Raw genomic sequence first — 13,424 nt, 5'->3', positions numbered from 1 at the left:
CAATATCAGTCGATTACAGCACAATCTCCCTTTAAATCTGCTACTGATGCTTGTCAAACAGCAGTCGTTCAGCTTGGATTAGTCCAAACAGATCCAATACCAGTAACAGTAACTTAGCTGACCTGCTATGAGGAAAATATCAGCAGTTTTCAACCAGACCCCATAACAGAGAAAGTAAGCACCATCATACCAATCACTAGGATGTTATTGAGCTGCTCTACTCCATCAATTTTAGACAGCAACTGGTTTACAACAGTATCATGGACTCCAGTGCTACCCGCCATGCTTCCTCTCTGCTTGCAGATTGCATCAATCTCATCAAAAATGATGATATGCACACCACTGTTTGCTCCAAGCTATTGGAGAGAAAAACATGTCAGGAATGCCACGTCATCACCGAAAACAATCCAAACAAAACAGTAACTTCTCAACAAGCTCAGCCACACAGGTACAGAACATTAATACCTCCAAGTGGTTTTAGTATCACGTTACGTATGTATGAGATCCCTTTCCAGAATAACATCTTGCCATCCTCCAAAACGGGGTGGTTGGTAGGCTTTGCCCAAACATAGGACTTCACAGCTGACACTGGTAAGAGCAGCAGTGTTTCAAGGAAGAGGACTAGACTGAACAAGAAAAGCACAAGCCCAAAGCTGGAACATACAGCTCAGACAAAGGGTCACAGTACTCAGTATCTGGGAAAGCCCTCTGGAAGGGAGACAGAGAACAAAGCACATCTGTGGAGGGATGCACCCAATGTGGGAAATACCCCAGGTTGTACTAGAGTTAGAAAATATACAGCTTGCCAGAGTAATTTTGTTCTTAATATTTTTAAGGAGTCCATTTGCTCAGTGACAATCAGGAACAGAACTGCTTATTTCCAGGTTCACTCAAAGGTGAAGCAGTTGCAGCTGGTAAGAGAACAGGATACTTTTTGTGACCGTATTATGAAGCTTTTTCCCTTCAAATTCCACTTCTAAAACATCTTTTGTGGACAGTGGAGACCATGTTAACACTGGGTAAATGTGCTGTCACTGGCAATCTGCCCCAGACACAAGTCATTACAATACCAACCTTTTCGAGACCTTTTTAATCTTGCAACTTGTCATCAGGACCATCCCCTCCAGCCAATATAAAGTCTATTTTAACAGGTGTGTTATTGCAGAGGAAAAGAAGCTCACAGCTTTCAGTTATATTGCAACAACCAGAGAGAAGATTGTTTACATCGGTACAGGTTACCATGCAAAGCTGACTTACTTATTAATAAATCTTTTGCAGAAGAAAATTAAATTATTTCAAGCCACTAGCAAAATCTGCAGTCTCGTTAGGCATAAATAAAATTAAGGGATACAATGTCCTTTGCTAATGTCTTCTGAAAAGACTTCCCTACATTTAACTGTGATTTGCCTGACATTGTATTTTCTTTACCAGAAAATCTATCAAGATTAAGTCATCCACAGCAGAGAAAAGTTACCATAGCGCACATGAAATAAGTATTTACGCCTTCTAACTAAAGATTGAGCTTTTGATAGCCAGCTGAAGTAATGGATAAAAAAAAAAAGTTTAGAAAAAAACAGAATCTTTATCTCCACTTCCAGTTTCAAATATCTAGACTGTCAAGTTTCAAGACACTATTCTCATCCATCGGCTTTCTGCTGAGAAAAATTAATAATGTATCAATTATAATGCTTCAAGGATTATAATTTACTTACACTAATAAGCCTGTAACCCAAAAACCTGAAACCGTGAAAGCTTATTTGAAATTCATCCTATGTTATGTGCCACCTGAATTTAGTAGCAAAAATCCAAATAGATTATGTCTCTCCCACAAAAAAACAAAAGAAAAGAAAAAACAGAGCAAAATTTTTGCAATCCCATTTTCAAGCACTTTTTGAGCAGGTGACACACCACATAATACAAAGCATAGCAGGATGGGCCCTACTGTATTACTTTAAAATAACTCTGCATGGAATTTAAACAAACTGTCCATCTTCAGCATAGCTAGCTAGAAGACCGACTACCTTTTCAGGTTCTAAGATTGTTTTTTCAACTGACAGTCTGTGAATCTGTAAAACACTAATATTCAGTGACTTGCAAGGAATAACTATAATCACAAGCTAAGCAGTGACTCAGTCTTGTAATGCAAGCAGTAATTTTCTGATTATAAACCTCCTTTCCGGTCATTCTTTAGGCACATTCATACTGACCATGCTATTTATCTATGTTTGCATTACCCTTCTTTGTTCTTCTTCTGCATCAGCAAACAGCTTGCGGATGTTGGCCTCAGATTCGCCCACATATTTATTGAGGATTTCTGGACCATTGACCACCTTTGGTTCTCTGGCATTCAGCATCTTGCCAATCTGTCTCGCCATAAGTGTTTTACCACAGCCTGGAGGTCCATACAAGAGAATGCCTTTCACATGCTTGCAGCCTAGAACAAGAGAGAACAAGTTTAGAAAGCAGGCTTATGATGGTAACAGCAATATATTGAAGAGGAAATTGCTGCTTACAGTAGGGGTGCTTTTACAGGGATCTGGCAGAGATGTGCATTAGCCTTAGCTCTAGTCAGTGCCTTTATCAGTGAAATTCAAACACAGAATTGCCAGACTGGATCAGAGTCGTTCCAATGATCTGGCAAGGGCCAGGAAAAATAACCCATAGAACAGCACAAATGCTCTCCCATGCATTAGGCATGCTAACTTAATAGCTAAGGACTGAAAGCTTGAATTATAACTTCTCGTTAGTAATACAAAGCAACAGAGATCACTTGGTAAACATGTGAATAACAATTTTAAGTTCAACAAAACCCAAGAGTAGGTCCCACGGATACTGATCATCCCCAGGTACTGAGGAGCTGCAGGTACTTTTTCTACATTACCATATGCCCTGAACACCAAGCAAAGACATACTAGCAATTTAGGACAAGCATGTACTGCATCTGGTTCATTTATCTCTTCTCCTAGAGGGACACACAGTGCCTACAAAGGTAGCCTTCCTTCATAGAAGAGTTTCAACTGAGTTTAATTTTCAGGTATGTAAGCAAAATGAAGCATCAGACCTTCAAAGTTACTCAACTGACAGTGAGGTCCCAGTGTAGACATAGATCAAACACATTAATCTGATTCTTGAAAGAGAAAATGAGGACTATCATGTAATAATGTCTAACTTTTTAGCCCTGTATTGGGCTTTAATGAGTCCCATATAATACATCTAGTTCTGATAGCAAGTTCATAGGACAAATATTGAGAAAACTGAAAAAGGCCTCTAAGAACCACTAGAACCATGAGCCCAAAAAGCTTGACCTGTAACTAGAAAGACCTGAAACATTATCATTTATTCAAATAACAGGACTTCAGATCACTGTGCATGAGCACTGGCGTTTAAATTCTCTCCTCTAGGGAAACAGAAGATATAATGGTTGCAAGATAATGCTGGACATGTCCCATTCAGCAACAGGCACAAGTTTCCTAAGTGTGCACACAACTCCTGATAGAAGTTCCCAAGTGTGAACAAGAAAGTTTTTCCTGAAGGATTCTGGAATTTTGGAATACAGCTTGTGAGCCGCAGACATATTTTATCAACTGTCTAAATATCATTATGCCTGAATATTTCACGCTCTGCCTTATACTTTGCTAAGAGAGGTTGTGGTAACAGCATGTGTCTACGATGAAGTTTGTTTTCTTCATTTAATGGGACTATCAGCATTTAGACAAGATCTAGCCAGACAGAAAAAGTAACTGCATCAAGACAAAACCTTTCTCCTGGGATGATCTGAAGGGGCTGGTGTTGGAAAGCCCTGAAACAGGAGAGCAGAGATCATGTATCAGCACCAAGTTTTAAACACTGAGCACCAGACTCAGGGAAAGCCTCAAAGAAGTAGAAAGCCACAGTTTCATAGCAGAGGCATCTAACTACAAAAACAGCATAGGAAAATAGAAGTTACCTAGAGAAGACAACACAGGAGCTATACACTGCCCAATTTAAAAGGCATGTACAAGACAGATTCAGGAGGAGAGCGAGTTTGGATATTGTCTGGTCACAGAGTGGTAATGAAAGAGAAGAGAGAAACATGTAATTTATTCTGTCTAGATCCTTGTATTTCCAGCAGACCTCCTTTTTCTATTTTCTAGTTGATATTGAAGACCAAAGAGTAAACACAAAACTACAAGCAAACACATTTATTTTCAACATTTAGGACACAGCAGGTATTTCAGTAATTTATTTCTTCCTATGCAATTTCAAGCACAATAGGAAGCATTAGTTCCTCACTATATCGCTTCACTTTGCCCATGGAAAAGACAGATGTGCAGATAGCAGAACACTCAGCCTACATGGAGTCAAGATGTCCTCCTCATGTTTTAGACCATCTTGGCCACACACAGCACCAACACCAAGTTGACAGACTCCTGCATCTACTGTCTTTCCTCTAGAGTAATAACTAAATCACGCCACTGTCATCCTCACCAACCAGACCAGCGAGGACATCCCAAGGAAAGAGACCCTAAGGAAGCTGAAACCACTGTAGCCTATGGGAAAATAGCACATTTGGAATCTGCCTCAATGAAAATCTCAACTTTGAACACAAGTGTTTAATTACAGAGGTAGGGAATTCAGTAGCACCTTCTCCTTTTCTCTTGCTCCATTTCACTGCTGCACAAAATCCCTACATATGTTCTCCGGACAAGTGAGGAACACAAGATATCCCTACATGTGAAGATAAAAAACCCCTATGTTTTGTTTCAAGAAAATTTATCTAAAACCTTAGAAAGCTCGAAGTATTAATTGTTTGAGGTAAAAAGCAACACAGTAATTAGCAGAAACTGTTCCATGCCATAGATGACATTCACAATGCATTCATTTTGTACTACACTCTTGCAGTTTGACTTTAAGGATGCAAACGATCCACCAAGAGTCCTGCAATGCTTAAGATACACATTGAAAGCAAAAACCAAAAAAGTAGCAAACTGATGGCACAGAGCTCAGACTTAGAGGACCCGAGTTCAGTTTCTACCATCATCAAAAGTTTCACGAGCTTGGGCACACAGAGTTATTTGTGTCACCCACACAGAATGACTTCCCTTCTGGTTTTCGGCTTGTCTCAGCTACGTGGTAAGTTCATCCCATACAAAAGAGTGCTCACGGCTGCACAGACCTCATGGCAACATTCTGCGTTTAAAGAACAAGTACTTTTCGCCTTTATTAACTTACCAATACTCAACTGTGATTTCATTTACTCCTGAATATTACAGTGATAAAGAATTAATTTCAATCTGAGTAACTGCTCAATAAAAAATAATTTCTATTATCCACATGCATTGCTCGCTCTCTCTTTCAGGTTGTTCATTCACTGAAATGAAGTTTCAGAAGAACATTGCTATGAGGAACGCCTGATCCCCTACCAAAGCCCCAGAGAACAATACTTCTGCATTGAATAAGCACAGTAATAAAAAGCTGAAAGATTTTTCTGGGCTTCTCTGCAGATAAAAAAAAATTTACTACAAAAATCAAGAGATCTAGCTAAGAAGAATTCATTAGTCAACTTTCAGGCATCTACGACTCAAAAACATAAACAACATATACTGTCAGTAAAGACAAATTTCACACAGGAACAAATGAGGCATAGATAAATTAAAAGCTATTCCTGTCAAATCAATGTCACGAAAGGTATTGTTAACGTGTTTCGTGGAGGAACATGATCACCTATGTAGCCAAACAGCACAAAGCAGGATTTCGATGATGAGTGATGCTTTGAAGGAAAATCCCAAGCAAACTGATGCTCAGACAGCTCCACTCTGCTCAAGCAAGAGAGACTATCAAAAGGCTACTGGCAAGTCAGGGCACATGTACATAAACAGGCCTGGGAGCATCCTGAAAGAGGCAGGAAAACTGTACCACAGAGTATCATTTTTCTCTAGTACACTTTCAAAAAAGAAACACGAAGAACAGTCTGATCCTTTTTTCTTTTTTTCTATTTTTCCTGCAATTCACAATCTCTCTCCTAGAAGGGGGTGCAACCTAGTTATACCCACTAGAAGCTTCTCTTCTACAGCCCAAAAAACCTGAACTTCTTGAAAAGCCCAAATATTCCCCTCCTCTGCATGAGCTAACATAGCCTTAGCACTATGGGAGATGAGACTTCAGGTGCAGCTGAAGCCTCCTAGGATTTTCACACTCTTCCTATTCAAACTTGCTTATTATGAGAAAGCATCATCTCTTATCTAATAAATAAATTTAAAAAAAAAAAAAGGACAGAAGCTGTTGCAGGAGGGAAGGGAGGGAAGAGAAGAGGGCTGGTCAAAGGTAGGCCACTGCTTCAGCTGCCTGCTAAAGTCCTCAGCTGTACAATGTCATTAGCTATTCACCCCTATAGAGGAAAAAAAAAAAAAAAAAAAAAAAAAGAAAAAAGCTCTGTGTCACAGCAGATTCCCAGAGACAACCTGACAGCTACCAAACCTTACCCAGACAAGCTCAGCCAGTACTGGGTAGTCCACACTCAGTCTTTAGCAAGTAAAACCAAACGTGTGTTGCCCCACATCTGAACATCAAGGATATTACTGACCATCTGCTGCAAGACTTGGTTGCCACTGAATGGGCAACAGTGAGAGCTAGGTCTTAGTCAGGTGGAAGAACATTCCTAAAACCAAAGCAATAAGGTCCTCTTCAAATAAAATTGCCACAAGCTATGCCAGTAAAGACTTCCCTGTATAGCTACATTCACCTGGCTAAAATTAAAGTTTTAAACACAAGCAGGACTTTATTAAAATAGACAGGTGATGACAAACTACAAATGTTAGTCTCAAATCACAGTGGGATCCTCTGCACTACACAGGAATTTTGATTAAGTTTATCTCCCCTTTGCTGATTTCACCAATGCAGTCCAAATGTCAATACTATTATGAGAATCTTATAAACACAATTTATTAGTAGTGCAGACATCTCTAACTCGTTAAGCTTACCATTAGGACTCCAAATCAAAGGTCATTCCTGTAACATGATACTTAATTATGCAACTTAATGACATACAGTTAGAGGCTGAATAGGTATGTCAACAGGAACTAAAATATACCAATATGGGAAACATTCTACACAAAATATCAGGGGAAAAAAAAAAAAAAATCATAAAAACTGGTAAGAATGGAAGAGTTACTAATGTTACCAAGAGAAGTCAAACACTATTTTGAACCAGAATGTCACTTACCCAAAGACGAGATGAAGTTTATTTATTCAACTCTCACTATTCACTTTTTTTGAAAGATGAGAAGAAATGTTTTAGTATAATAGGGATTTTCTACTTGGGAGTGTAATTCCCCTTTTAATTAAAATCAAAGCATTCTGGTGTGATTGTATCATTCAGATGCACCTATCGGGAATCTGCATTGATAGTAAAGTACTGATCCTGAATACATCAGGGAGAGATGCTTATCTTTGCACATTAATCTTCAAGCAGGTTAGAGTAAGATCAGGGTTCCCAGACTTCACCTGCCACACAGACAAAATTTCCCCAAAAATATAGCTGGGTGGAATTTCCCTCTCCTCTCATCCTGTAAGCCGAGCATTATTCCAGCCTACATCACTGCCTCCAGTTAATCTTCCTGTAGGATTTACGTGCTACCAACAAGTAGCAAGACTGAAGTAACTTGTTTCTGCTTTTAATGCAAAGCTGAGACCGGGAAAGGGCTACAGCCGAAACAGAAGGTTTTACTTTAAGTGGACTCTCAATAGCCAGTTTTTTTGATCTGTCAAATCATTTGCCATTGTAAGGAGAAGACAACCAAGTCAGTAAGTTCCTTCTACATCTTTGAAAAGAGCTTTCTCACTATATCTTGTTTGGCTGCGAGAAGTTTAATGCATGCATATATAAGGAGGCAATAACTAGATTTACGACAATGGCAGGACATTTATCAATTTCTGATGGAATGTGATAAAAATGAAAATAAATCAGCCTTAGAGAAGCTTCCAACAGAATGCCTTTGGCCTCACAAACAAAAATCATGACTCTCAGAAAAAGAGATTTTGATAAGAGCATATATAAAACAAACCAATCTTTAAAAGAAGTCATCACTGTAGCAAAAGAGTAAATGCCTTTGTGTCTTAATAGAGGAGCTATAAAAATGTAGTTAATTTAAGATGAAGATTATGCAGAGCTGTTGGATTGATTGCTGAACACAGCAGCTGATGTTTACAGTCATATCCCACCTGGATGTTAATAGCCATAAATCTCATCAGCATTCTCTACTTTTTAGAATAAAGCTGGATCATTTCTGCCTACTTAGAAAGTCAACATGATGTAATCTGTAAACGCCTTATAGAACACTTACCCACAGAGCATTACAGAGTTACAAGTACCAATATATCAGGGTCACTGGGATGTCTCAAGGCCTGGTTTTCCAGCTAGAGAAAAACTGTGGTTGCCAAGCAGTGGTGATGACGCCTGCTAACTAACACCACAACTGCAACCATATGGAGTGAAAGTCCTCTCAGTATCTGGTGATCACTGTGGCCATCAACACAGAAACTCCTTGCAGCGCATTTAGTGTAAAGCCCCTTTCCTTCCTTCTAAGCCTGCCATCTGTGACCTTCACTTCACATTTCCATGTTCCTATGTTGAAAGAGCAAACGTTTTTCTTTCCTGGCCATGCAGAATTTTGAAGCCCTCTCTCTCACATCCCTCCCACTGGCCACAGGGAACCATGTGCTTCAGAGAGAGTAGAGCATTTCATTTTATAATCACATTAGGAAGAGAAGACCCAGGAAAGCATTGGTCTACTTCTCAATAAAGAAGAAAAGCTAACAACAGAAAATGCTAAGTTCAAACTGCTAGATACTTTTTTTACACAAATGAAGACTTCATGTGTTATGTGGAAGCTAATATTAATATCAGTGACAAATGGGCAAGAATAGGAAATAGGAGTAGGAAAAGAACAAGAGACAGCCCTCAACAGTATTAGATATTTACAGATTACCTGGACATGAACTTCACCCAAGAGCACTCAGAGTGCGTGAAATCATCTCAAAGTCACTGAGACCTTGGACAGGGTGGTTGAGACACTGCGCGGAAGAAAGTGAACGTCATCCATAATGTTATAAAGGAAAACCAAAGGGAGCCATGGGGTCGGACTAAATCTCAAGAGATCCCTTTCAATCTCAACTATTTTCTGATTGTGTGGTATAGACCTATCACTAACTTAATTCCTGGAAAATGATGGCACAACACCTTTTTAAGTAGGTAGGAGAAAACAAGGATACAGGAAACAGGCAAAAGGAATTTATTAGATCTGCCTGAGACAACTTCCTTCTAGGAAAGAGTAGATCACACACAGAGGGTTTGAGAAAACAAATAAAGCAATAGAGGGAGATTTAGACTTTCATAAAGATGTAAATAGGTCTTATACATCTTCATAAACGTGTAGGAAAAACACAGGCTGAATGAAGTTGAAAAGGTAGACAAAGTGGATGGAAAAAAAAACCCCACAAACTTTAAAGCACAACAAGAAAGGATCCATCCTGAATTTACTGGTATGCAGTGCTTTTATTTATAGCCTGGAAGATGGAACAGAGTACACCTATTAAATCTGCACATTACAAAGCCAAGATCTACAAATACACTGACGGGCAGGACTAAATTCATTTAAAAACAATGTAACTTGATGCACAAGTTTCTAAATTGGAGTAGGAATAATTAACTGCATGTTGCAAAACAAAAAAAATAATCATACTGAAAATTATAAACAGGTACATACACCCAGGCACAGACAAAACCTGCCAATTGACCTGGAATTGATTAGCACCTCAGTTACCGTGCCCTGTTTAGGTCATCACACTTCTAAGCAGTGAAGAATGACCAAGGGAAGAGAAACAACAACTGGTGATCTAGAGGTTATGAGAAATGGTTTAAGAATCTGAGATCTAGCCTCAAGAATACTGAAGAGAAACAAACTGACAAGTATGTAAAAGCCTTGTCCAAAAACATAAAAGAAATAAACAATATATGATGAACTGCTACAAGACTGAGAACAAAGACTTGAAAAATTTTGACAGTAAAGATGCTCTAAGCAGTGGAATAGGCTGCCTTGGGAGATTCTGGCATTTCTATAACCTCAGTTACAGGTTAGACATGTCTGACACTGATTTTTCATTAAAATTATCCTATTTTAAGAATAGACTGGATGAGATCCTTTCCATTATTATTCTTCTCTTAGTAGTTGAGTACTTCAAGAACATTAATGTATTAATTTTTAAGATAACTTAAAAGACAAGCCTCCATTTCACAGGCAGAATCCAAGAAAGAAAATAATATCCGAGTATCTGCTAATGTGAATGTTCATCTCATGTTTTGTTAATACTTCACTTTTATATAGTGAGCTGTACTTCAAAAATGCAGAGCACTGAAACCAATTTATCCCAAGAGGTCAGAGGACAAGTTAAGATGGTTACCAGGAAATAGAAATCACCTTGGAAAAGTCTGTTTTAACCTACTTATTGATGGTAACAGGACAGGATGGGGAATTTTGGTTCCATTTCAATCTATTAAAAGGAAAGTGATCTGTAACACCAAACATTTCTATACCTATTAAACTGTAACAACAACATGTACATACAGAACCTGCTTTTTCAGCAGCCTCTACAACTAATGTGCCACCTAAGTCAGAAAAATCACTTCCCTCCTGAAAGTCAAGATTGTGTTTCAATGCATGGAGACACTAGTGTGTTCTTTAAAAAGAAAAACAAGAGTTCAATACTAGCATTTTCTTTTCAGGTCTGATAAAACACCACTTTTCAGTTTTGTTGAAGTTTACAGCTCCAGGCACCAAATATCAAAAACTTTAGTCCAAATGGCTAAATATCTGTTGAAGTCGGGGGGGGAAGCCAGAGAGTGAACAGTGTTATAATAAGTATTCAGCAATCATCTTAATGTTAGACAATGGCACAAGCCACTGAATGACCTGAATTTAAAGTCTCAGCAGAAAAAACAGCATTTAACATGGATGAGAAGAAAGGGCTTATCTGCAAGAACAGTTTAGAAAAATCTAATATTTATCAAATAAAAGGAGAAGCTTTAGCTTGAGCAAGAGGATGCTTTGAATTGCAACAAAGAGTAACCAAAACCAGCCTGTAGTTCACCATGAAACTGCACAGCTTTACTATGAGCTGGACATCATAGAGATCTGGAAAGGGCTTGAAAAGAAGGACAGTTCCCTAGAAATACAGCTTTCGTAGGGCTGTCCTTCAGAAAGAAAGTGACTGCTATCCTACCTCCATCAGTGCCCTGCAAGTGTAAAGTTCCTTCCTTAGAAGCATTTGTACGACAGTGAGGCCTCATTCATGGCATTAAAAAGGAGTGCCACTTTTGTTTCAAGACACCTTCTTCCTCAATCCTCATCTGGGTAAGGATTTATTTTCATTTGGCAGTCACAAGACTATTAAGAGACAAGCATTAGGTGAAAGACAGCAGCATCACTGATGTTCGTGATGCTAAAGAATCTCCAGTAAACGACTGCGAAACTGTAGCCTTAAAAGAAATCAGCTTAGATTGATGAAGGTCCCACTGTGGTTCAAAAGTGACCTTACCCCTACTGACCACTGTCTTCCTCCTGCTGCCCCTGGCATTCATGTAGCTATGTCACATCAAGCCAATCAGGGAGCTGAGCCAGCTGAATGCTAACCATATACATTTTTTTTATTAGCAGTACTTTTTGCTTCCAACTGTATTAGCTCTCTGCAGATCCATACAAGCACAAAGCTACCATGGTAGAGGTGATAGATATGCGTACAGGAAAGGCATGGGTAGGGAAAAGTAAATTGCCCCTTTCCAGGGCAGCAGAGAGCTATGGCAAGGTTTAACGACCAGCTGAAGTTGATCCAAGATTTCTTTTCTTGGATAAACCAAAGATTGTAGCATCAGAGTAGTATTTACACCCTTGGATGATATGGTTAACTAACATTGATTTATATGCTCCAAACCCAGAACATTCCTTGGAAGTTAGATAAACCACACACAAATTGCAAGTAATTTTTGAACGGTCTATAGAGCCTCTATGTAGTTACAGGACAGAAATATTTATTGCATTTGGCATGGAAGTTGCAGTCTGTGAGCACTGGGTAAAAAACAGAAATGGGTGAGCACTAGAGCACCAGATAGCAAGCAAATTCTTTCTTTTCCTTTCCTAATAAATTATTCACAAAGGTGAACAGCTGTCACACTGACATTTCAGATCTGAAATATAGTTAAGAGCAAGTTATAACTAAGGCAAAGAAAATGAATGTCAGAAAGTTTTGTTTTTTCAAATTTCAGATAAGCTTTTTAGCCCTAGGGTTAATCAGAGAGCTAGAGAGCTCTGTTTGGAGTCTAACTTCTTACCAGAAAAATGTTTCTTTGTGTAGTATGTGTGTAAACACGCACAAGTAAGGGTATATGTAAATAATATGGCACACCTTTAATTCATTGCCCAGGGTAATCAAAATACTAGTGGTCCTTCAGAGAATCTTCTTCTTCCTGTATTAAGCAACACCAATTAACAAGAGGAACCATCTGAGCAGCATACCCTGCAAAGCAGCTCCACAACCTCACCCTGCAGTCAGCAAGGTTTCCAACCTTTTCCAGAGGTACCTGATGGAGATGTAGGTCCTCCACAGCAAAGTTAGCTGCTGCACATCATTACCAAAGTGTGCCCAGCTGTCAGGTTAATTCAGCTAATGATAATACCAAGGGAAAGTAATCACAGTCTGACACATGACTGCTTAACATGCTGCCAGACTGCATACAGCCAGGGAAGTTGAATAGGTGAAGCTATAGCAAAATGAAAACAAGCTCTAATTATCTCTAGTCTACTAACGTATTTCTCATGACAGTCCCGTGACACTGACAAGAATTCCCAAAGTCTAAATCTTTTACCTTCACATATGGTCACAGCTAAAGACTCTGTACTGCAGCCATGAATACATATGATAGTTGCTTCAAAAGGTAAAAATATTTCAAGTAAGGGATGCTGGCCCATCCAAAAGCCAGCTGTCAGCATCATTTCTGAACTGGACACAACAGAGTGTCCAGGTAAAAGCTTTTCTTTCCATAGCCAACAGCATTTCTCTCATTTCCTCTCTCTGCAGAGCAGCTAAATATTTAACAAATTTAAGCATTTGATATTCTCAAGCAGAGGCAGAGAAGTTGAGACTTGCTCACAGCCGCAAAAACCAAGAGAACCAAGATCAGCTCCCAGAAGGCCTTGGCTATCAGATCGATACGAAGTAAAAAGGCAGGAGAGAGAGAATCGTGCACTAATTGGATTTAGCCTACAGGGTTTCTTCAGTGTTTCTCCATAAGTATTCAAATTGCTAAGAAAAGACCTAACGCACCTCACAGGGAAGTTTACTTCAACATCAATTCCACAGGCACTGGAAACAGACACACTTTACACAGCCACACA

General features: G+C 39.0%; 1 protein-coding gene across 5 annotated transcripts in view; it reads right to left on the bottom strand.

Moving 5' to 3' along the window:
- The window catches only part of NSF (N-ethylmaleimide sensitive factor, vesicle fusing ATPase), an 84,014-nt gene that overhangs the window by 35,296 nt on the left and 35,294 nt on the right, over positions 1 to 13,424 (bottom strand). For all 5 annotated transcript variants that reach the window (XM_030022213.2, XM_030022212.2, XM_030022215.2 and 2 more), the window contains exons 9-10: positions 2,235 to 2,434; positions 191 to 356 (exon numbers count right to left, since the gene is read on the bottom strand). In XM_030022213.2, the coding sequence (XP_029878073.1) occupies positions 191 to 356; positions 2,235 to 2,434 (366 nt within the window). The remainder of the gene's footprint in view (positions 1 to 190; positions 357 to 2,234; positions 2,435 to 13,424) is intronic.

This window comes from Aquila chrysaetos, chromosome 8 (genome assembly GCF_900496995.4).
Source record: "Aquila chrysaetos chrysaetos chromosome 8, bAquChr1.4, whole genome shotgun sequence".
Classification (NCBI taxonomy): Eukaryota; Metazoa; Chordata; class Aves; order Accipitriformes; family Accipitridae; genus Aquila; species Aquila chrysaetos.
This window is presented reverse-complemented; position numbering and strand designations above follow the sequence as displayed.